The following is a 23,390-nucleotide window of genomic DNA, read 5'->3' as shown; positions in this document are numbered from 1 at the left end:
CTGCACATTTATAACCCTCCTTGGGCATGGGAGTTTCACTGTGGCACAGTCAATTTGTCTGTCAAGGGAAAATGAAGCAGTTCAGCTGACTGTGCTCCCAGAATGTTATGCAGTAACCAGAAGCAAGGATAGGTAGAGAACAGGGAAGTGCATAAGCATGACAGTGATATCTGATCTTTTTTCTGGTAGTGATTACAAAGCTTTTTGAACGTTCTTGGGGAATCCTGCTACTCCCAGCATAAAATACCACAGCATGTTATATAGACACGACCAGACAGGGGCAGTTTGCCCCTACTCTGTGAGAGATCTTTTATGTACCCATGTGCTTGTGCCTGGCTGGTGTTCTTCTGTGACCTGGCACACTTCCTCACCATTTTTGCAAAGTCTACTATGGTATTGCTTTCCTTAAGGCTAAGAGATAAGCAGAGCAACCTGAATGGGCACTCTTTCTTGGACTTGTACCTGAAAGTTATGAAGAACATCCTTCTAACAGTTCTGCCTGTTTCTGCTCAGTGTTTCTGCTCCTTGCAATCAGGCTGAGGGGTGTGGGCGTCAGGTGCATCTCTGTATGAGTGAGAATATAAGCTGCCCTGGTTACTGTTTGAAGGCAGAAGATATCAGAGCACAGCCACATCATACAGTAGGGTAGGACAAGGAAGAGAAGAACAACAAACTATTTAAGTTGCAGGGAGGATCAGTAAAACTCAGCGAGGTCCCCTCTCAATCGTGTTTGAGGCATTTGTTGCCAAGGTTAAAACTCTCATGCTGTAATTGTGTTCTCACTTTTCTACCGAGAGACTGAATAGTCACCTTGGGGATAGAAAGAGAGCCCCAGGAAATCTGAGTGAAGTGAGTAAAGCACAAACGGAGCCACTGTTCTTCATAGCACCTTTTGCCAGCAAATCATTTGTACATATTGGGCATCCACACAGTCATATGGAGGACTGAAAAGAAACATCTGCCACTCGTCCATACAGTCTGCTTCCAACCACAAATGGAAAGCACTCTAGTAGTGAGAGACAGATTTAATTACTCTGTGTGCAGAACCCGAACAAAGAAGGACAAGTCTATTCTGCTTGTTGCATCTCAAACGCTGTCGTATGTCCAGTGGTTTATAAAAAGCAGGAAAACCAGCACCATGAAAGAACAAAAAGGACTTGAAAGCTTCACCATAGTCTGGGTAAAAAAATATCTCTGGCATAATACTGGAAAAGAAAAATGGGCTCTGGCACTGCTAACAATTTAAATATATATTCAGATGCATTCAAGGAAGCATATACTGAATGTCTGGAGAAGGTAAAGCAAATTTGCTGCTGCTGTCTAATTCAGAATAAAAGCAGAGTAGCAGTTAAATGGGGGAACGTGTCATTTAAGAGGACATAATAATTCAATGCCAAGTGATAAGCAATACTGCTGGTGCTCACAAGTGCAGAACAGTGTCATTCTCTTACTGGGACACTTACTTGGTGAACTGTAAAGATTATGGTTTTGAGCTTCCTATAGTCCATGTTCAATAGTGCTGGATTAAGACCTTTCCTCATTAGAGGTGTTGTAGCATAGAGTATGGGCAGATGCCTGGGAAGGCCAGGGCTGGTATTGTTTTACACTGAGTTGAGTTTCTGTGCTACTCCCTGCGTTTCCAGGCAGTCCTCATTAGTTTTCTATGTGTCTGTCCTTCAGCTGACACTTTGTAGTCCTTATGTGTCTAAAGAGATTTTCAAATCCTCTTGCAGTTTGTTTGCTCATCAATCATGTAATCCAGTCCATAACCTTGTCAGCAGAAAGGAAAAATATTCTACCAAAAGTTTAGGTTTCCTGGAGCCCAGCTTTGTTTTCAGGTACCTTCAAAGAGTAGCACTTCTACCTAGGCCCCCCAGCCTTACTCTCACCTCCTGGGGGGTCTGGAAGGACCGCAGAGTAGCTCTGGCCTGAGGCTGGCCACTTGCCTGCAGAGCTACAGCAGCTGGAGCTTGTGCTTGCTTTTTTCTTGCTGTCTCCAGCAGTTTGGGATTACTTTCTTTGGCTTAGTATTAGTGGAGGGAACAGATGGATCTCTTGAAACAATGAGATTCATAGTCCCCTTCCTGGCCTCTTAGTCTTTTACAGATACTTGCTTATGGGAATTATAATATATATATATATATTTTACTATACTTGGGAAGGTAGATTCCACTGTCTCATTGCCTGTTCATACTGTGTGGCCTCATGTTGTCTTTTTTATCTAGTCATTTTTAGGTGCGTTTTTTTCCTGCAGAGTGTGAGCATGTGGTTTCTTGGGCTGTGTCGTTTTTGTGGATGTTATTTTGGGAAAAAAAAAGTGAATATGCCCTTTCTGATCTCAGTTTCGTGTTAAGGAGAAATCTGACTTAATAAATACATAAAGGGAACAATCTCAAAAACGTTAATAGATTCCAAGAGCCAAATACCTCTCCCTTCTTTGTGACTTTCCAGGATGTTTTTGGGAAAGTTACCTCTCCTGAATATCAGGAGCACTAGAACAGGAGCTACAGCCTTCTGCCATACCAAATGCATTTTGGCTAACTGTATAAAATCAGTACAATGCTGAGATACCTGTAACTGAATCAGAACTGAGACTCAGACAGGAAAGAAATCCATGATAAAATAATGTAAAAACTTGCCAGTTTCTAACAAGCCATGGTGCAACTCATACAGTTTTTGAAGTTTGGTAAAATTCTAAGATAATGACTTCATTTGTAAATAAACAAAATTTAGAAGTGTTATTTTACAAGATGCCTTTCCATGTCAGTTTTCAAGTTTAAATAAGTTTTTATGATAATAAATTCTTAACTGATTGTAAAGAGATCTACAAAGCAAAATCCAAATAGAGATATAATTATAATGGCTTTACCAGTAACCACTACACTAGCTGGCTGCTGGAGAGAACAATATTAGCAAAGATAGATATAGAGCAATATATAACAAACTTGAAGAACTGAAATCCATTGGGGTTCTTTTACTATTACCAGATGGTGCCATATAGAGAGGAAGAATTCCAGTGAAATTGATTTACTGTCTTTTGTTTAGCTGTTTGCAGATTGTATTTGTGATCAGAATGAAAATTCATGTAATGTGGTTTGCTGTGTAAACATTGTGCTTGTCCTAATACAGAGATCAGATAACCTTGAAGGACTGTGAACATTCAAACACAATTGAGCTAATATTGGAAGAATATTGCTTACTGAGACATTGCAAAACACATATTGTAAGAACACCTTTCTTACAGTGTTTAGTGCTATAGAGGAAACTTCATGTATCATTTCCGCAGTCTTGAAACACGGCCATTCAGTATTCCTACGAAGCCTGTAATCACCTGCTACCTGATTGGTTTTATATTTACATTCTCATCACGTTGTTTTTATATTTACATTCTTATCATGTTGTTCTAGTTCTTTGTGCTAGCATTTGACAGACACAGTTCTGAGTTGCTGACTGGGATGTGAGTTCTTCTGTAAAACATGCTCTTCGAGTAGAGATTGTTTTGTGGTTGTCTTTTCACTCACCTGTGGATCAGGTATGTTCTACTACAAGGGAAATGGATACATGAAAAAAAGGGTAGTGAATGAACCATAAGCTAATCAGATCTCCTGGATAGAGTTGAGCATTGCTTGAATTCATGTGTAATCTCAGCTTGGATATAGCTGAGTCCATGACAGTACTAATTTTTCTCATACTATTTTACAACTTGCTTGAGTTATCAGCAGATTGTTAACCAACTCAGCTTTGAGGTGCTACTGGGGTCTGTTCCAAAGCCCACGGCCAGAGCAAAGTCACTGGAGAACAGTGTGTCACATTCTCTTCCTCAAGAAAAGAAGACTCAAATTCTGTGTCATGATTTTAGCTCCTCACCTGCTAAGACCACCTGTGGGTCCTTCCAGATGAAGACCCCTATTTCAGTCCTTCAGAATGTGACAGCTATGTTTTTCTCAGAAAAAAAAAAAAAATAATTCTCAAACTGTGTACAAAGATGCTTGTTTTAAGGAAGCAATGGAGCTTAGTAAGCACCTCTAGGAGAAAACTTGAAACTTTGAAAGAATAATATGAATTGCACCTATAACAGCAACTGCTATGCCATTCATCTCTGTCTGCTGTTATGAGTTGCATCAACATGTTTGCCTCCATGCCAGCTCAGCCTTTTTATTTCCCTGACTGTTCAGGCGCACTTGGGTTTAGTATGATGCCTAGAAGAGGGAAGAGGAAAGAGAGTATTCTGGGTATTGTGAAGCCTTCTGATTCTCATCAATGAGGCTATAAATTTGGCAATCTCAAACAGTTACTTTTGAAGGAATGCTATTAAAATTCCACTAAAATGATTGAAATTGTGGCGTTGCAGCTGACTGAAAACCCACAAGTGAATCTCTTTCACTATACATGCTGTAAATTTCATGCTGCAAACTAGAGAGAGATTAATTTGTTTCCACTAATGTCAGAATAAATTTAGAATTTGTTCTGAGTATGAGTGTGAAATGAGGCAGCTGTCAGCATGATTTACCCCTATCATTGCTGAGCTGGCAACTTACGGCAGTGAAATGATGTTTGCAGCTCTTTCTCTGTGACATGCTAGGGTGACTACTGGCAGCCCATGTAAGCCCAGGCACAATCAGTGTCCGTGTAACGAAGAGCAGGAAGCTTAGGCTCTTACTTTGAGAATCTTTTATGTGAAGTGATTCATAATCAATGCTATCTCTCCAGCAGCATCTCATATCTTTAAAGCACAAACAATTCCTGTGTCTGGCCCTATTTGCCACATTGGAATGTTCTCTATGCTAAGGCTCTTTGTTGCTGTGTTCCTTCGGTAGTGTTGTCGTCTTCTCGAACTCGCATCAAAATCATCTGTTATTAAAATCAAATGGTGCTGAAATCTGTGCTTCAAGCTACGGATGCTCACCCCTGGTGAACAATTGGCAAGATGCTCTGTGGATACTCAATTTCCTTAATAATTGACCCTTCTGTGAACTAAGAGGAAATGTGATGTTTCCTAGAGCTGGTTGGCTTATGACTTTTCAGAGAAAACATTAATTTTCTCCGTTATTCCATGATATATGATAGTTTGATTTCCATGCTGAGAAATATGGCTGTACGCTTCCAGATGAGAACTAGTATATTCCATTCCTAATGTGGAGAGAGAATCTGTGTCCTCAGCTGGAATGAGGTAATACAGCTGTTTTTTCTTCAGGGAAGGCAACCCTATGAAGATTTGTCTGAAGAAATTTTATTATATTATGTTAACAAGTCTGATACTGTCGAAGGCACCAAACTTTTTTTTTCTCTTTATTTCTTTTTTTTTGTATTTTTTTATGTCTGTTTGTACCTACAGATTTTGTTGCTCTGTCAGTCATCACAGTCCTGGCCTCTCCTGCTTCAACTTCCAAATGCTTTCCTGAAATGTTCATCAGAGACCACGCTAAAACATTAGGGCTGGAAAGCTGTCTAGTAACAGATGAGATCTGACTATAAAATATGAGAAATATATCATAGCAATTGTATTGCTTTTATTCTGGTATTAAAAGTGTTTTTACTTGGCATCAAAATAAAATGTTAGTGGCCAAGCTGTTTAGCCAGGATGTGTTGTTGGAGTCAGAGGAGGACAGTCAGGGAATGACCTGGGCCAAAATACAATTCTGATGAGCTCTGCTATTGTAAGCTTGTTGCTTGAATATTTTTTCCAGCCAAAATTTTATATAACCTGTGGGGGTACACTAGGGAAACACTTTTGTAACAGAAATAGCAAAAGCAAAAATATGCAGACTTTTTGAAGATGGAGGAAAGTAATGAAGACCATAACAGTCCTTGTGGGAGATAGATACCAAGTGAGAACTTGCACAACTCGCTTCAGTTGCCTACTGTGGAAGCCAAGGAAGTTTATTGTAGCATATGATTACAAAAGATTAACTGAAAATGCTATATCCATTCAGATTAAAGAGCTGAATTATCACCTGACTCTTTGGAGTTCAAGATTAATGCTTATGACTGGAGAATGCTGTTGGCTTTTGGGAGTCACTGTGAAGGTGGCATAGTTGATTGGTAAAACCGGAGGATAGAACTCTGGAGAACTTTGGTTGCAAACCTCCTGCATGATCTTTGTTAATTTATGGGAAGGTGTTCAAGAAGGCTGCATAGCACTTGAACATGATCTATCTGGTGAATTTCTGGCTGAGTCAGTTGTGTATCTGCCGTGTGTCGCCTACACTTCCTGCTCCTTAATCTTGCCCTGTTTAAGTCAACAGCCTGTGCATCCTTCTCTCCACAAGTCTTTTGTCCTTGACTGCTGCCCACTGAACTCCATAGGATCTTTGCTTTCTTGATCCTAAGAAGCTCTCTGTTCACCAGTATATACTGCCATTTTGAAATACAGATTAGGTGCTGAAAGCACGTGTGGAATAGCAGATTTTTGTGACATGCTGTTCAGAGATCTTGGGCTGGCTCTGCCTGCCATGACTGTGTCAGATTTCAGTATGTTATATTCTGGAGATACTGTGTAGTTTGTCTCTGAAAGCAAGCAAATTTCAAGTGGCTGTTTTTATGTCTTGACGTCCTGGTATCCTCAGCTGGGTGCACAAGTTTGCATTCAAGGATGATTTTATTGAGCTGAGAACTCCACTATTCCTTTGTGTGTGAGCCTGGATTTTTTATCAACTTTTTGCAGTTTCTCCCCAGTTCCTTGATTTTACTCACTTAGGCAAACAGAACCATTAATGTTGGAAGTGTTTTTTAGTCATGAATATGGCTAAGAATAATTCTGTGAGGGGAAACTGCTGGGGCATACCAGTGTGCTACCCACTGGAAAACAGTTGGTACTTCACCAAATGATGTTGCTGTAATGGTGATACAAATGTTTTACCAGACCTGGTCTACTCTCAGTAGACCCACCTAATCAGTTTGCAGTTTGATGACCAGAAGTGCTGTCTGGGGTTGCACGCTAGGGGCATATGAAAGGAAAAGCTTAGGAGATCTTCAGAAGGCCCTGTAAAAGGGGAACCACTCATTCCCAGTCTTTGGTGGGTGAGGACGTTGACTTCTCTCACAGAAATACTTTTAGGCTTCTTCATATCACAAACTATTTTCTTGCTTACTCTGACAAACTTTGCAAAAATACCTCTATAGGAAGAGAAATAGCCCTTTCCATATGCTTTTATTTCAGTCTTATTGTCAGTACAGCACTGAAATCTAAGCTGTGTTAACCTGAGCAGCAGCAGAGGTGTATCTGACTTAATTAGAAAAGGGACTGTTTTGTCCCTTGATGGCTACTGGTGCCCAGGCAATGCAGAAGAGGTAAATTGGACTGACCTCCACATCTGTGCAGGCACGCAGGCAGACCAGGGAAGTGCCTGGTTAAATTAACATGCACTGATAATAACTAATTTTTGTAGTGATTGTGCCTATCTTCAGCTTCTACTTTTAAAATGTTTTTTATTTATTACTTCCCATAACTAAGATCGTAGTCTTTGTGTAGTTTTTCTTTTGATCTTGATGGAGTTCTGGCATGGATTAAATGGTGGTTTCCTTTCTTTTTTTTTCTTCAGCATCATAGACAAAGAAGTGTCATTAATGGCAGAAATTGACAAAGTTAAAGAAGAAGCCAGTAAGTACAAAGCATGTCAGGGAACTTCTGGTATAGTCATGTAAATACTTGTTTGGCAGAAAACCACACAATGTACCAATTCTGTTCTCAGCATTCTCACATCTTTCATTATATGCATATTCTCGAGTGGTTAAGGAGTAGTTTCTGTTTATAAGGTCTGTATAGCAAAGCTTCAGTATTTTGATATTCAAGTAAACCAAAAATTTACATGAAGTTAGATTAAAATTATATATTTCTTCTACTGACTTAACACAGATTTTTGGTACTCTTGTTTTTCCCTTATTTCTGTAATTTGTTCACAACTTTATTTTGATTTCTTGATTTCTTAACCATTGTTTTTGCTTGCTTGTCGTCATATGTAAGTTACAATGCTGGAAGTTGCTAGAGGAACAGGTAATTCTAGTTTTGCATGCCTTTTAGGGGTAGTAATCATGCTCGTGATTTAGAACAATAAATCAAAACCCAGATGTTTACTAGAATTTTTCTTAATAATCTGTGAGAGTTGTTCTGACTCCAGGCTTTCACGTCACCTCTGTTTCTTAAGTAGGTAAGGTATGTATATGGTTTGGAGGGGGAAAAGCAATTTGACATGTATTAGCATATCATATTATCTTTCTTATACCCACCAGAGACATAGCGTTCATTGACAAGTAAGCAAGGGAATATGTTTCCGTAGAGAAAGCTAAGCATGGAACTAAAGAATAACCCAAGTGTTGTTAGAATGATACTTTGCCTAATATATTAAAACACTGCTGACGTGTATGCATATAATTCTTTCATTTGTTTGTGAATGTAAGGCCCTTTCAAGGGTAGTGTTCCTAAATGTTTCACATGTATTTAGAACTCTTACTGAGCTCACAAATGTATACTGTTACATTGCTACTTTAAGTCTCTTACAGTTGTATGCATATGGAGACTAAAAAGAACAAGTTGCTGCTGCAGCAATTGGCTTTAATTTAGGTTTGGAATTTTGTGTGCTGATTTTTCTGATGCTAACATGTAGAGGAATTGTGGGTGGAAACATGCTGTTTACCTCTAAAGACTGCCATAATCAGCTTCAGAGCATGTGCACATTTCCAGGAAAACCAATGGCAAAGTCCTATTGATATCAGCAGACATGGATCCAACTGCATAAACAAAAATACATTTTGAAAATCCACAGTCCAGGGATGATGATATCATGATGGCCACTTCATTAATTTTGGCAAGGGACAGTAGCCATTTTTGTGGAAAGTAAATGTAATTTTTATCTACAGGCACGTAAGTGCTGTATTCATGCATGGTAGGTTTAGTTTCCCTGCTTTCATGGTGACTCAACACACAACATTAGATGGCTTCTGTGCCTGTGTAGTTGTCTCTCAAGGCTATTGTAGGCCTATAAAGTGCCATCAGAACTTTAGGCAGAAAGTTCTTCTAGAACTCTAACGTTCTAACCAACATTGTTATTTTCACATCCCTTTGCTGCTCTGGAGGACTATTTTAATGTGGGTAATCTTGCACTTACTGTCAAAACTGAGAAAATTTCCAAACATGATAATTCCAGTTTTTGTGCAAGTGGGTATTTGTCTGGCATCTCACTCTAAGTGTCAGTAGGAAATGAGACTGTATGGTTTGAGCAGTCACTTTAGCAAAGGCAGTGCTGACCTTGGGGAGAAACAGTATTATCATCACCTAGAATAAACAGTAAAACTACTGGGCAAAGAGAAACAACTATTAAATTCTTCATGTGATCTAACAAACATTTATTATTCTTGTAGTTTGTATTCCACAAAAAGGAATCAGCTGGAAAGACAGATAAATGCCTGTTCTTAGCAAAAGTAGTAATGTAGGCAGAGGTTTATCAACAGGTTGAAGGGAGCTGTAGCCACCTCCTGCCTTAGAGCTCTACCTTGTGTGATCCACGCTCCTCTATTGCACAATGGGGTTGCTCCCATACAGCTGTACAGCCAGTACTCTTGTCTTCCCTGCACCTGCTGGACCATTCTGTACTTCCAGAGGAAGCTGCCGTCCAGTAAATAAATGCTACTGGGTTAAGAAATAAATTCTTATCCTGCAAAAATGACATTATAAAGCATGAACTGGTTGAGACTTGCCAGGACAGCTCTGGAATTCTATGGCAAATGAAGGCCGGAAAGTCTCAGTATCTGTAACGAAATCTCTGGCTTTATGATACTTTGCAGCAGCTGCCACCCACTTACCATATCAATAGACATAAGCTATAGACAGGAGGCTACAGTTGAAAAGGCTATGATTACTAGTGTTTTATATGTAGGTGCTGTCTTTCCTCCCTGCCATAGGTGTTGTTTCCACCAGCCGTGAATCAGTCTTTTACATTAAGTCACCGTGTAGGTAGCAGAATTTGCAGTTTTCCACCAAAATTGTTATATGTCACATTATTCTGAACGTAAGTGGACTTGCATGGTTAATCTTTTCCTGTAAAAGTGTAAATATTCATCACTTCCTTATACAAAACATATGGACAGTAGTGAATAATTAGTATTTTTTCCTGAGAACTGTTGGCCATTGTAAGACTGCTTTGCCCTAGAAGTGGTGGTGTTTATAACACTGCTTTGCCCTAGAAGTGGCAGTTGCCACTTACGTACTTGAAAAGCAAAATTGCAGTGCCAGTGATTTGAATGTAAACCAAATATGTACAGATTTTTTCCTTCAGGGGAGCTATAAAGCCCCTGTATACGTAAAACAGAACGTTTCTTTGGAAACAGACTGCTGGCTTCAGGGAGTGTAAAATGTCTAAATGAAAGGATGCCTGAATTTGTGCTTAAGAATAAGGCATAGGAAGACTTGGAACAGCATGTCTCTGCCCCCTTTGTCTAAACATTGAAGGATTGGTTTAACTTTGACTTCGTGGAAGCTATCCTGTTTTCAGATAGTTTTCAAATGTCAGGCAGTTCAATTAAATACACTGATTGTCTGTGCAGGCAGCACAGCATATTCTGTCCGGCTGAAGTGTGGAGTGCGTGTGTTTCTCTTGTGGTACAGTGTTGAAACCTAAAGAATAATGAATTACAGATAAATTCAACTTCATAGCATTAATTATTGACTATTGGTATTTGACAGTGGAAATCCTGACTGCTCGGCAGAAGAAAGCTGAAGAGCTGAAGAGGCTGACAGACCTAGCCAGTCAAATGGCTGAAGCACAACTGTCTGAACTCAGGGCTGAAATTAAGGTCAGGCATTCACTTTTTCTCAAGCATGTGAGCTGTCTGCACAAAAGCGAAGAAAGTGCTATCATGCTAACGTATCCAGGCTGCTCATTCCTCCTATGGACCAAAGGGTAACTAGCTTTCTGTGGGGAAGCCATACCTTATTAAAGAATTATAGGGCTTCCGAGCAATCTGGATATGCTATCAGAGAAGTGTAAGGTATCCCTTCAGAGGCAGAGCAGTGGAGAGTTTTGCTATTTGTGTATCATTTATCAGACCCAGTTCACAAGTAAACCTGATAGCTTCAGATTGAGTTGATCAAATGCACGCACCCCAGTGAAGTGACCCACTTCCAAAATGCAGGACAGATCCACCTATTATTGGGCTGTGAGAAGTGTCGTTTGGTAAAGATGTAAAAATTTTTGATTCTGCATAAAGATCCTGCCAACAGAACAGTGTCAAGAGATTGCATAGCCTTAAAGTGGACTTAAGATAAGTATTGATTGGTCTCTGTACCATCTATGTAGTCTTCCTATCAGAATGCCAATTACCTTAATTTGTCTGTATTTCTGCAGCACTTTGTGAGTGAACGGAAATATGATGAAGAGTTGGGCAGGTCTGCCCGATTTTCCTGTGACACAGAACAGCTGAAGACCCAAATTCAGCTCTGTGGAGAGAGTAAGTGTTGGTGGTTTATCATACCTACAGTCTCAGAATGTAGTGTTCCAAATACTTGTCCAGGAAATACTGGGCAGAGGTAATGGCATGTCTACTGCCAAAGTGTGTGTGTAGCAAGTCTGATGTGAATGGTATGTCAACACAGGAGGTTTGTTGAGCACGCACACATCGCTTTTACAATTTACACCATACTATACACAGTGTACATGTGTTACACAGACCATCTGCATGTGTACAGTTGCCTTCTTTGTCAGAGATTTTCAGATATTACTGAGGTCAGCTGGAGTTTTCCGTCTAAATGGAAAGTCAACTGTAAAAACCTCAAATTCAATAGCTACTTATGAATAACTAGTAAATTGGAAACTTCTCTGTGTGAGCATAGTATTATGATCAGTTAATCAGATCATAATCAGTTAATCAGATCATAATCTGAGATCAGTTAATCTATTTCCTGCTAGGAAGCGAGTTTCTATCTGTACAAGAATATTCAGTGGGTGTTTCAGGAGCAAAGGTAATCCCAAATACAACTTTTATGAAACCATCTGCCTTTCTGCTTGAAAATTCATATTCATCTTCTGCTCTGTGTATCATGTTCCTGACATGAAATGTGAGATAGACTCTTTCTCGTATTTGTCAAGCTTTTATCCTCCCCAAAAAGTAAATGCTATGATGCTTTGCTCCATGTCACCACCTGTATGATATTCCATCAGGAGAAAAACTATTAACACAATATCAAACTAGTGCATTTTGGTGAAAGGAAATTAATTTTAGGAAGGAAATAAGTAGTGTTTCTAAGGAGTTACTAGAAACAAAAAAAAAAGAAAGAAAAAAAAATCAGTCTGTTAATACAGTCTTGTGATTCCACAGCTGACTCCTGTGAGGCATAAGCTGATTTAGTTTGTTAGACCATAAGGATTGATTTTGCAGAACTCTTTGTAGATCCTCTAGGCCCAGGTCTGTTCTCATTCAGCTACTCTCCTAAATAACTTCCAGCTGTAGTTAATTCAGGAAATTAATTATTTATACTTCATCTTAGCAGAGCGTTGTTTAAGCATATTCAGATATAGGCCTATAGAAATCAAGTTGAGTGAAGTTCAAAGAACAATTGTTAGCAGGGAAGCAGTGCCATCTTTCAGCTGATAGAGAGAGAACTGGGTGACTGGAGAACCTCTAATCTGCTCTTAGTGACTTTAGAAGAGATAAATGCTATTGGCATGTCTTTGCTAGGGGCTTTTCAAGTGTTTCTGTTTGAAGCATCCTTCAGTATGTCACTGTATGAAGCACCATACAGTGACATCTATACCATACGTAGGAAATGCAAGTACCCCTCAAACGGAGATGATACCAGGCCTGTAGCTAAAAAATAGCCATTATTGAAAGCTTTAACACCAGCAATGACCAAAACCCCCAGTCCTGTGCAAAGGTAGGCATGTTCTAGCACAAGGAGCAGGAGTGCTTTAGAGACATAAAATCACCATGAAGGACAAAGGAGTACAAAAGTAATTGGACTGACACTTATCCAGAATGCTTGCTGGTGGATTGTACATCTTTTCTGTTAAGAATATGTTTTTATGTCAAGCACTTCAATTTCTATATGGGCTTCTGTGTAAGGCAATCTGTTTTAGGGAAGAGGGAGCAGTAGCATTCAGTAACAGCAGACCTTGTGACAGAAAGTGCAGTTCCTTGTGCAGATCATTGCATTGTTCTTGTGAAGAAGACACCTAGTGGGAGAATCTCTGATGTTAGCTTAAGTTAGCTAATTTGAGCAGCCTCAAAAAGCCACCCAGCAAAATGGCAGATGATGCTCAGTTGCTAAAATTACTTCACATCTTCATTCTCTGTCCTAAAAGTTGAAAAATGGAAGTACCTACTAGATAAAACAAAGGTGCATTTTTCTAGTTTGTCATCTGTGCCAGAAAAAAACAGAGAAATTACATAATCAGGAAAATCAAAACCACAAATTAAGATCAAGAGCTTTACTTCAATAGACTCAGGCTCCTTTTTGAGGCACCACTGTACAGAAGCAGACAGCTCAAAGAGCTTGTGGAAATGCAGAGTGGTAGGAATCGAGGATTTGTTTGGTGTACTTCACATTCATATATGGAATTGCTTAAGAAATTCTCCGATTTTAAAATACTAAGAAGTAGAAAGCAGGACTATACTGAGATGAACACTAAATGGTTCTTGATAGTGCTTACTTTGCCCTGGTCTGTGTGAAAGGACTAGTGTATTTCGGTTCCAGTTTGATAGATAGCCATGGTACAGAAGTATCTTTGTTAACCATTTCTTTGGAGAGTCTATTGCTCTTTACTATCTTTTCTTTTTTGAAAACTATTAAAAAAATACTGACGAAGCTTTCGTAGCTGTTACTTGTGTTCTGGTTGGTATGTATGTAAACTGCAAGCTCTTCAATTTCCATGGTCAGTGAATGATTTGGAATCAGATTTGTGTGTGGCATCTTCAGGCACAACTTCCTTTGACCTCAGGCAGTAGAGTTAATGGCATTCCATTTTCTTCCTTCCCATGTTTCTTCCTTTGTTGCCTGAAGACTCCTATCAGAGGCATTATTGATAGAACAGCGGTGTGAGGGGACAGTCCTGACAACACGTGGGTTTACCTTAACTGGTTATAATTTCACAAGCAAACCCATATGTGCCAGGAATTTTGAGAAATTTTCTTGGATGACCAAAGCCCATGGCTGACAGTCAGCAGGGCTTTCGTACTTTGTGTTGGTGAAAAAGTTTGGTGAACTACAGTGTTGTCTATTTTAGTGAAATAGGCAGTGGGTCTATTTTAGCTGTTTGCTTTGTGGGCTTTGAAACAATTCCAACTTTTGCACAACTCTTTTTTTTATTCTTAAATAGTGCTAAACCAACTTGCAGTCTCAAAAGCTTCCAGGTGTAATCACAAGCTGAACTGTCTTCCAGCTAGCAAGGTAGCTCTCTTCAGATAGCTGCACCGAGGAAAGTAATTTCTCACATTTACAGTACAAATGGACAAAGTAGTATAAGCCATATAGCACAAGCACAAGTCCACAGGAACCAGAGTGTTCTGGCCTTTTGTCAGCCTCATTCCATTTTAGTGCAGTTCCTCCACATGGGGTTTTTTGTCAAAAGCAATCCTTAACAATGAGGCAGTTTCAAAGTAAAACAATATGATTTAATTCTGACCTAGTTATCTAGCTTCACTGATCGATGCTACAAAAATTAACTGTGAGCAGGATAAGAATTCAGCCTCAGATGTTGATCATTTAACTGGTAATAGAGAATACTTCTTTTATTTTTATAGTTTCTCACCCAAAGAACAATTATTCCTCAAGAACACCATGTAGTTCGGTGCTGTCTTCATTGACCTCACATGCAACAACTGGCAAACAAAATACACACACTCGGAAGTCCTCTAGTAATGCCAAGAACTCTGATAATAAAACAGCCAGCACTAGTAGAGTACAAAGTCATCATTCTTCCAATCCTACAGAATCTTCTCCCCAGGGAATTCCAACAAATAAGCAGGTAAGAAACCAGTTATAAACTGAACTAAATGGTGTCAAAAATATCAGGAGAACCTTCATTATTGAAAGTCTTCACTGCAAAATCAAGTACTTGTTTTTAGTCTATATTTAATTCACAATTTAAAAAAATATGGAAACATTTACAGGCTACTTAGATGTAACAGCCATAGCTCAGTTTTTGTGTTATATCAAAACTATTTCAATACTATTTTCTCTCTCTATTTACTCTGATAATGTTTTTCTGCAATTTTTTGTTAATTCCTGTGGCTGTATTTTATTACTGGAAGAGTTCAGCCTAACAATTATCCAATTTCTTTCTGAGTAGAGTGGGCCTTCTAGTCAAAGACGAAGATTCAACCCACAGCACCAAAACGTCCGTCTCAATGGATCTCTTAAGCCACAAGGTGCCACTAATGAGGCAGATCAAAATAATGTAAGGAGTGGCTCCAGGTCTGAACACAGAAGACAGCAGCACAACAATTTCAGACCTAAAAATAAAGGAGCTATGAAAAATCAGGAGCAGTCTGCAACTGCAAGGACCACAGAGAATGTGACACATCCAGAAAAGAACCGACGGAAGCATCATGCAGCAGACACCACAGATCACAGGCCTTTCCGAGGCGGTGTTGGCAGGGTGTCGCAATGCAATTTGTGCCCTGCAAGGATGGAGGTCTCTGCTGATACCACTGTTCTTTCAGTGCCAGCTGTGACTTTGGTGGCTTAAAATCTCACAGTGAAGGCAGGCAGAAAAATATTCTCATTTTAGCTTCTTCCTCAAGATGCTTGTTGGTGAAGGAAATAAATCAGAACACAGTCATTTTAAATCTGTTGCTGCTTAAAAGTTATTGGTATCTTCGTTATTTACTAATTATCAAAATTAATTATACTTTCAAAGCTTTGCCCAATATGTTCACAGTTATTTTGTTGTGACAATACAGAATCTTACCAAAGCAGCATATACTACTTAGAAGAATGAAATCTAGATTGGAAAAATAAATTCAGAATTAAATTCACAATAGCAAAAGGTTTGTTGTAGATATGTGGTTATACAATCAACAGTATTGTTCTTTAGAGCAGCCTGTGTTAGAAGGATCCCAGAGCACCTGTGTGCTGTGGTATGCAATGAAATCAGATAATCTTTTAGAATTTTTCTGCAGTCTTTATTATACACCTCTTTATTTCTGTGCATGTATCTGTGTGCATGTATACACACACATACATACATACACATGCATGCACACTGTATGCACACAGTATTGTTACATACAAGAACATTTCAAAAAGCAGCACATTTGATTTTAGCTTATTATTCCATAAACTGAAATCTTTAGACTTGCCTATAAATTGTACTAAATGTATTACATATTGGTATTTTTCATTGACAAACTATTTTTATGAAAATGCTCATTTCGTTCAAGTTTAGATTATATATAGTCATGGCTATTCAGATGCACAGTCCTATTCTCCATCCTTATCAGCCATTTTTCTATGACTAGTTGGATTTATTTTTTTTGCATATGAAAAGTCACTGGTGTTCTAGACTTGAATCCAGATTATTTTTCTATATTTTTTGCTGTAGGAACCATCTGTCCTTAATGAGAGCTATGACTAATAAATTTGTTACAGCAACATGCAGCAGAATGTGGAGGTACATATTTGAGCAGATAGCACATCCTTCTGAGTTTTCTATTAAAATAAAATCTTAGTGTTAATGTTCTGATTATGTATTTCAGAAAACTTGTTTCTTCCAAAAAAAAAATTAAAATCTTCTTTCTAAAACATTCTGGTGTTTGCTGCCTTGTAGTACCTAACCACTTGTGATCATACTCAAACTAGATTTGCTTAGTTCAGCTGGTGTCAGTGGGAGGCTTTGGTTTGAATTTGGCTTGGACCAGGCTTTTGCTTTTGGCCAAATTCCAATGCCGCAAGTGCATAGGACAGCACCTTCCCATGAAGAGCTAATCTTGGACAAACCTATGTTAAAAGCTGTTACTGAAAATACTAAGGTATCAGAATAATCAGTAAAGACTCCAGACATGACATAAAATGAACTAGAGGCCTGGGGGTCAGAATCAGAGAAGTGTAAAAGGGTCTGTTTCCCACTGAGGTCAGTAAGAGTTGGACACCTTGTACGTTTATTGTTGGTTATTGCTTTTTGCCAGTTACCTCTGCCTAATTTCCATGAGCTGACTACACACTTTCTTTGTATTGAATTCCACTTTTATTTATAAACGATTTTGATTATTTCTCTTGATACCTGTGCAGTTTTCTACATGTGAATGATGGTAAAACCTGATTTTACAAGGCAAATAGCTCATCTTCTGGAATAGTGGTGATAGAATAAGTATTCATAGGTAAACACTGGCTTTTTTTTTTTTAGCATTGCAAACCCTTCTCCTATCTGGGTTAATTACCTATCAAGCTTTTAGGCTGAATGTTTTAAGTAAATGGAGCTGAAATTCCAGAATCTCTGTGCTGTGCACGCCCACCAGAAAAGTGTATTTTCAAAATTTGTCTTCTGCCATACTGTAACTTCATAGTTAGAGATGTAATCACAGTATCTGTATGGGTATTACACCAGAACAATATTATATTGCTTTTGCACAATTTCTGAAAGTTACTTATATCTCTTCTTGTACCTCCTCCTAAAAATATCTGATGTATCTGTAATGACTTTTATTCCTTCCTTATAGCTTTTCCACTTAACAGGTTTATTGGAAGTTCTCTTATTCCATAAGTCAGCTTCCTTACAAGCAGACTTCCAAAAAACAAATCAAATCTAACATAAATCATAACTCAGCACAACAGGATCACCTTGTGCTCTTCAATACCAGCTTCTCTTTGCTGTGCTGGAGGCTTAGTACATGACAGATCAGGACTAACAGGTGAGAGGAAGCATTTATCCTCAGACTGTGACACAAACACACATTCTTTGATGAGAGATAAAAGTGTGGATTTGGCTGGTTCTGGGGACTCTGCAGTCTTGATGCAGTAAATATGCTTTAGTATTGTAGTACACATTTTAAATATGTTAAATGGCTGGCTCTAAAACATAGCTGTGTTAGAATAGTATCCCTTTATCTTTTTATGTTTCTGCTAGAATTTTATTTGCCATTTTCTTGGAGTGCTTTACTGCTCACTATACATATAATTATTTAATTAATCAACTTTCTATCTTCAAATTACAGATCTAGCTTTGTGTGATACGTTTAATGTACAGGTTTTGTACAGGGATCAGTGAGAGAATAAAGAGCTGGACAAGCCTTGGCTTTAAGGCCAGCAAGTCCTTTTAGAGAATAATAGTTTCCCCTAATTTGCAAAACAAGTACAGGTTTGTTTTTTTTTTTGCATCATTGAAATGTGGAATTCCCACTGTTTTGAAAGTAGATACACATCTTAAGGGCTGGTATTTTAAAATGGGTTCAATCTTTTTGTCTTTTGTTTACTATCAAATTGAGATTAATACGAGAACTCAGCAAAACAAAGAACCAGATATGTGGCTGGAAAACTAGAAAGATAATGTAATTTAACATAGCTAAGCTATATTAAGCAAAACTTTAAAAGATTTTAAGATGTTCGGAAAAAAAAATCTTTTAAATGGCTTAAAGCCATTGGAAATGTTGCTCTAGAACTGAAACTAATAATTTTGGAAAGGATAAGTTTGTACTTTAGTTTGTATACTCCTTTCCTGGATCCTGCTGCTGTATGCTGTAGGAAAGCAACCTGGTCTGAGCTTGGATGGATGGATGGCATTTCCTATGGTGAGTCTTTTTCCTCATGCAGTGACTGGGATGTATCAAGAACGACTGAACAACCTGTACTAAAAATGTTCATGGATGTTGTACCAGAAACTAGAATGAGCTAAGAGATGAGTATAGGAAAGGGACAACATTGAATATGGTCAAATTATTGATGCATGTGGTCCAGTGAATTTGCAAAGTATTACTCAGCTCAGTGATAAGTGCTGGTATAAGCAGGCAGATTTTTTTTTTTCCTGCAAAAATAGAATTCTGTAGAAAGTACACAGAAACTCAGAAAAGAGCAGAGGTCTGTAACATCAGCTGTATCTGCTTCTGCTGCTTGACGTTCTGCTAAAAGCTGTTGCCCAAAATGAATCTAGATCTCTTGGGGCTTTGCCTCCACATATTTACAGAGCTTTACTTCTAGCCACACTCTCACTCTTAACTGCAGCTATGGAATAGATAGCTTCACTCTCAAGTTTTTGATGGTACAACTGGCCTCCCATTGTTGCCAGGTGAGAATTTGTCCTTCACAGATTGAAAATTAAACAGACAAAATCTTCTTACCTCCTGGATAATGCTGTCATTTCCATTTTATCATAGTAAGATTTGTACTACATAATGTTTATTATCTGAACATTTTAAGTGGATTTAAAGGAGTGAATATGAACAGCTTGAAAGAAGGAAAGAGGTAGCTTTCTTAGGAGCAGTCAGTGTGTTAACAGTCAACACTGTCTTGAGAGAATCGTCAGTTGTTTTATTTACAAGTAACTTGAGCTGTATTTCATAGAGAAGCATCTCTGAATTAATGCCCAGTTCATAGAAGCTTATTTGATTGCATTGTGTTTCTGTGGCTCTTTAGCTGAAAACAAGCCTGATGAAAAGTCTCCCTGAGAATCAGTGTTAACATGTGCACCTAGCAGATGAAATAATGTCTGCTTGGTTATGGCAAGTATGAGTTCTCCATACTCTGAAGCGTACAGATAGAATTACAACTATTTGAAACATATCCTGGTGATAATAGGCACTTAATCATGGAAAAGTAATTTTCTGGAAATTAATTTGGAATTGTATTTTTCTACATTATGCCATATCATAAATGGTTTGGAAATAGTGTGAAAGTGAGGACTAAACAACTGGAAAATTGACTGTGTTTGTGAGGGGAAAGAGACAAGCATCCAAGTTCATTGGTGTGATGCATGTTACACTTCAGAGCACAGCTATTAAATTACTAGGGCAAAGAAACTTTCTAACTGTGGTCTCTGTTATAATGAGTGGCAATTGTACAAAGATGCAAAACAAGCCATAATCACTTCAGTTGACTGTACCAGCTGGTAACTCTTTTAGGCGGATGAGTGTAGCATTAAGAAAACTGTGGACTTCGAAGAAAATTGGGATCGTACAGATCTGAGGAAGGTTTAACCTGCAAGAAACTCTCAGACTTGCAGAATTTCTGCTCTTTGTTCCAGGCCTCAAAAGAACAGTCTATTAGCCAGGTTAAGAGCTGACTAATCCTTGGATGGGCAGGTTTGTTTTCAGCTCTCTGCCTCCCAGACAGAAGATTAAATGCTATTTAATTTTACACTTTAAAAGGCCTTGGGTGGATATAGACAAAGCTTTTATAGTCACCTTGAAGGTTCAGCTCTTATAAAGCTGTTTAAAATCAGTCCATCCATTACAACAGAATGTTAGCAAGCTTCACAGGGATTAAAAATAAAAAGACAAAAGTGCTTGCTTAAAGCCATGTTTGTTTCTCATCCAATAAAAAAAATCGAGTCTCTAAACAAAAAAACTTGCTGTACCTTCCCACCACAGCCCCTTTCATTCATTATTTCATCTGCTGAAATTAAAGGGAGTGATTTTGTAATTTTTTTTTAAACTACAAGTCAGTGTGTCTAGGACAAAGATAAGACTGAAGCCACTGGAATGCAAATGATATGAATGTTACATGAAAAATACTGTACTACTAGAATGATTAGACAAACCCTGAACTAGCACGGGCTTAGGAAGTCCAGAGGGATCAGTCTTAGTCTTATCTGCAAGAAGCCAGACTTGTGAGCTTTTGTATGATGTTGAAAGAAGCCTACAAATTCACCCAAATTTGAAGAGGAATCATTGTAAAAGGACCTAAATGGATGCAGTAAAGGGCTCAGCTATTCAGTAAGTACTGAAATAAAAGTCGCACAGAAGGTAGTTATTTAAAAACTGCTTTTCAATCAGACTGGTATATATAGTGTTGATGAATTGCATGCTCAAAGAATATGTTTCATTGTTAGTATCTCCTTTAATTTCTGCTTTTTCTGGTCTTAAGTGAATCTCTTCTGTGGGATAGGGAGAGCCTTTTTTATTTAGACATAGTGTGAAAGTGAGGACTAAACAACTGGAAAATTGACTTTTTAGGCTTATTACAGTAGCTTAAGGATTTTTAAAGGTAGGCAGGTCTTTAATATACATGTAAATAGCAGAAAATTACAATACTCTCACCTTTACATAACTCATTCATGGCAAAATGTCTCTTTAAAGAGATGTTAGTATGTGAAATTTTGCTATTTCTCTTTTTTACTTTGCATATGAAATTTCAAGTCCTTGCAGTTATGATGAAAAGCCTAAAAATGTGGTTTCTTCTAAATAACCTAGAACACAAAAGACTTGAAGCAAATTGTAAGAACATTTCATTTTGGCAATGCGATAGGACTTCGCAACATCTAAAGCCAGCTGTATTTACTGTGTTGCAAAATTATTAGCAACAACAAAGCAGTACCCAACCATACACAAACAATTGCACAAAATGAAGCCAATTTTGGGAAACGTAAACAGCATTGGTTTAAACAACCCAAAGGATTTTTTAAAAAGTGAGCCAAATTCTACTTTCCTTTGCTGATAGAAACATACAGGAGTTCTTCAGTATTGTTGCTGAAAATGCACCCTAGTACAAGGGAGGACAAGAAGGACAAGTAGGAAACTAGAGTACATATGTCTCAGGTCTAAGGAAAAACTACCTTATTATTCCCTAGTCTTGCTCTTCCTTCCTGTTTATCAATTTTCTGTGTACATGTAAAGATGGTCCCTTTAATTGCTACCAATGATAAAATGGTAACTTCTCCTCACTGCAAATACCATTATTTGTGCATCCAGCATAAAATAAAATGAAATCTTTACAGTACTCAGTATATTGCACACTTGTGACAAACTTGAATCTAATAACTGGTACTCATTGTTACTATTTTTCCCCTACTTGAAATATATGGATTAAGGAAATTAACTGGAACTGAATTTGATAAGCACATTGTCTTCTGTGCTGTGCATGTATTCCTTTTAAAAGGTCAGTAGTACAGCCTGACACAAATATGAAGGAGACACCATAATATTAAGCATGCTTTGTGTTTTAGGGGGTTTTTTAGCCATGTTTCTTCCTCCCAACTTCTAAAAAATACTTAGAAATAAAATCAGAAAATACACTTCATTTCTCCCTCTGCTCTTCACTAACTCTTCACTATCTTCACCATGATTTTCTACCAAATCCTTGAATAACTGACAACATGGGATGATGAGCTGTTCTTAGGCCAGATGTTCCCAAGCTACACAGCCTATCAGGCTGAGTCCAATGTTATCCATCCACTTTATTACTCTTAAGCTTATTGCTCTCTGCTAACACAGCTGGTTCTTTCTTGTTTAGTACTGTCGAAGTAGTAGGAATTTCAGCAGCAGCTTTATCCTGTTCGCTTGTTTTATTGGATACAGATGATGACTGAGAAGGTGTCATGAGAAAAAGTGGAGTTCGTTTCAGCTTTACTGCACGGCTGCTTACGGGTTTTCTAGATGTTGAGGTGTTGAAAGTCATTTGACATGATGCTTCATCATCAGCACTCTGCTGGGGCACCTGGGAATTGCTGGGCTCTGGCATGCATGCTGTGGACACAGTTTTAGAAGCTACTTTGTGCAGTATCAAATTTTCACTATTTGGTCGTTTAAGAGTTACTGCAGAATGTGAAGTGTTGCAAGCAGCTACCTTTAATGAAGCTGAATTCTTGACTTTGATATGTGTACTTGTTGAGGGACCTGAGAATCTAATTGGCTTGGGACCCACTTTGCATGGTATGTAGTCTTCCACTTCAGAGAAATCAATTAAGCGTCTGTAAAACAAAGGATCTTAATTGAAGAAACAGATTATGTATTTTAGTTAATTTTTTTTTTTTAGAATTACGAAATCAAGAATGCATAAATATGATGTTCTATTAATTTTTGCTGGTTGTTCTCAATCAATATTGTTCTCAATCTGTGTTGATCACAGCAGTCAGGCTTGCCGTTGCATCAATAGTACCAGCAATCTTTTCTACCTCTGTAAGTCATGTTACACACTAAAATTGGTAAGAAACGGTGCACAAATTGCTATGTGAAAATGAATGAGAAAGAAGGCAGGAGGAGTTACAGACAGAAAATATTAAAGCACTACAGTTTTCACCCAATAGAAAATTCAGTAAAAGTTAATCTGATATGTTTTGAGTTATCTACCAAAGTGTCAAGACCCAGCTGCACAGAAACAAAATATTTATAGTTCTACATCATGTAATTTGAGAAAAGAATATCCCTTTCTCCCTTCCCCCTCCCTTTCTAAACAATTAAAGATAACCCATTTTTCCAAAAAAAATGATAAAAATTCTGTGTAAGAAAACCTATGGAGTCTCATGGCAACTCTA

At 38.2% G+C, this 23,390-nt stretch overlaps 2 protein-coding genes across 12 annotated transcripts in view; one reads left to right on the top strand and one right to left on the bottom strand.

Moving 5' to 3' along the window:
- SPATS2L (spermatogenesis associated serine rich 2 like) overlaps nucleotides 1–15,777 on the top strand; it is a 73,045-nt gene extending 57,268 nt beyond the window's left edge. For all 6 annotated transcript variants that reach the window (XM_031601195.2, XM_090144231.1, XM_031601194.2 and 3 more), the window contains 5 exons: nucleotides 7,542–7,600; nucleotides 10,679–10,788; nucleotides 11,340–11,442; nucleotides 14,731–14,954; nucleotides 15,279–15,777. In XM_031601195.2, coding sequence (XP_031457055.1) covers nucleotides 7,542–7,600; nucleotides 10,679–10,788; nucleotides 11,340–11,442; nucleotides 14,731–14,954; nucleotides 15,279–15,677 — 895 coding nt within the window. In that variant the 3' untranslated portion in view covers nucleotides 15,678–15,777. The remainder of the gene's footprint in view (nucleotides 1–7,541; nucleotides 7,601–10,678; nucleotides 10,789–11,339; nucleotides 11,443–14,730; nucleotides 14,955–15,278) is intronic.
- Nucleotides 15,778–16,514: 737 nt separating this feature from the next.
- KCTD18 (potassium channel tetramerization domain containing 18) overlaps nucleotides 16,515–23,390 on the bottom strand; it is a 14,781-nt gene continuing 7,905 nt past the window's right edge. For 5 of the 6 annotated variants that reach the window (XM_090144247.1, XM_031601199.2, XM_031601198.2 and 2 more), the window contains one exon: nucleotides 16,515–22,826. In XM_090144247.1, the coding sequence (XP_090000373.1) occupies nucleotides 22,301–22,826 (526 nt within the window). In that variant the 3' untranslated portion in view covers nucleotides 16,515–22,300. The remainder of the gene's footprint in view (nucleotides 22,827–23,390) is intronic. The other variant, XM_090144248.1, reaches the window with a different exon arrangement.

This window comes from Phasianus colchicus, chromosome 7 (assembly GCF_987193195.1).
Source record: "Phasianus colchicus chromosome 7, bPhaCol1.hap1.1, whole genome shotgun sequence".
Lineage (NCBI taxonomy): Eukaryota > Metazoa > Chordata > Aves > Galliformes > Phasianidae > Phasianus > Phasianus colchicus.
The sequence above is the reverse complement of the archived record's forward strand: the minus strand, read 5'-3'. Positions and strand labels throughout refer to the sequence as shown.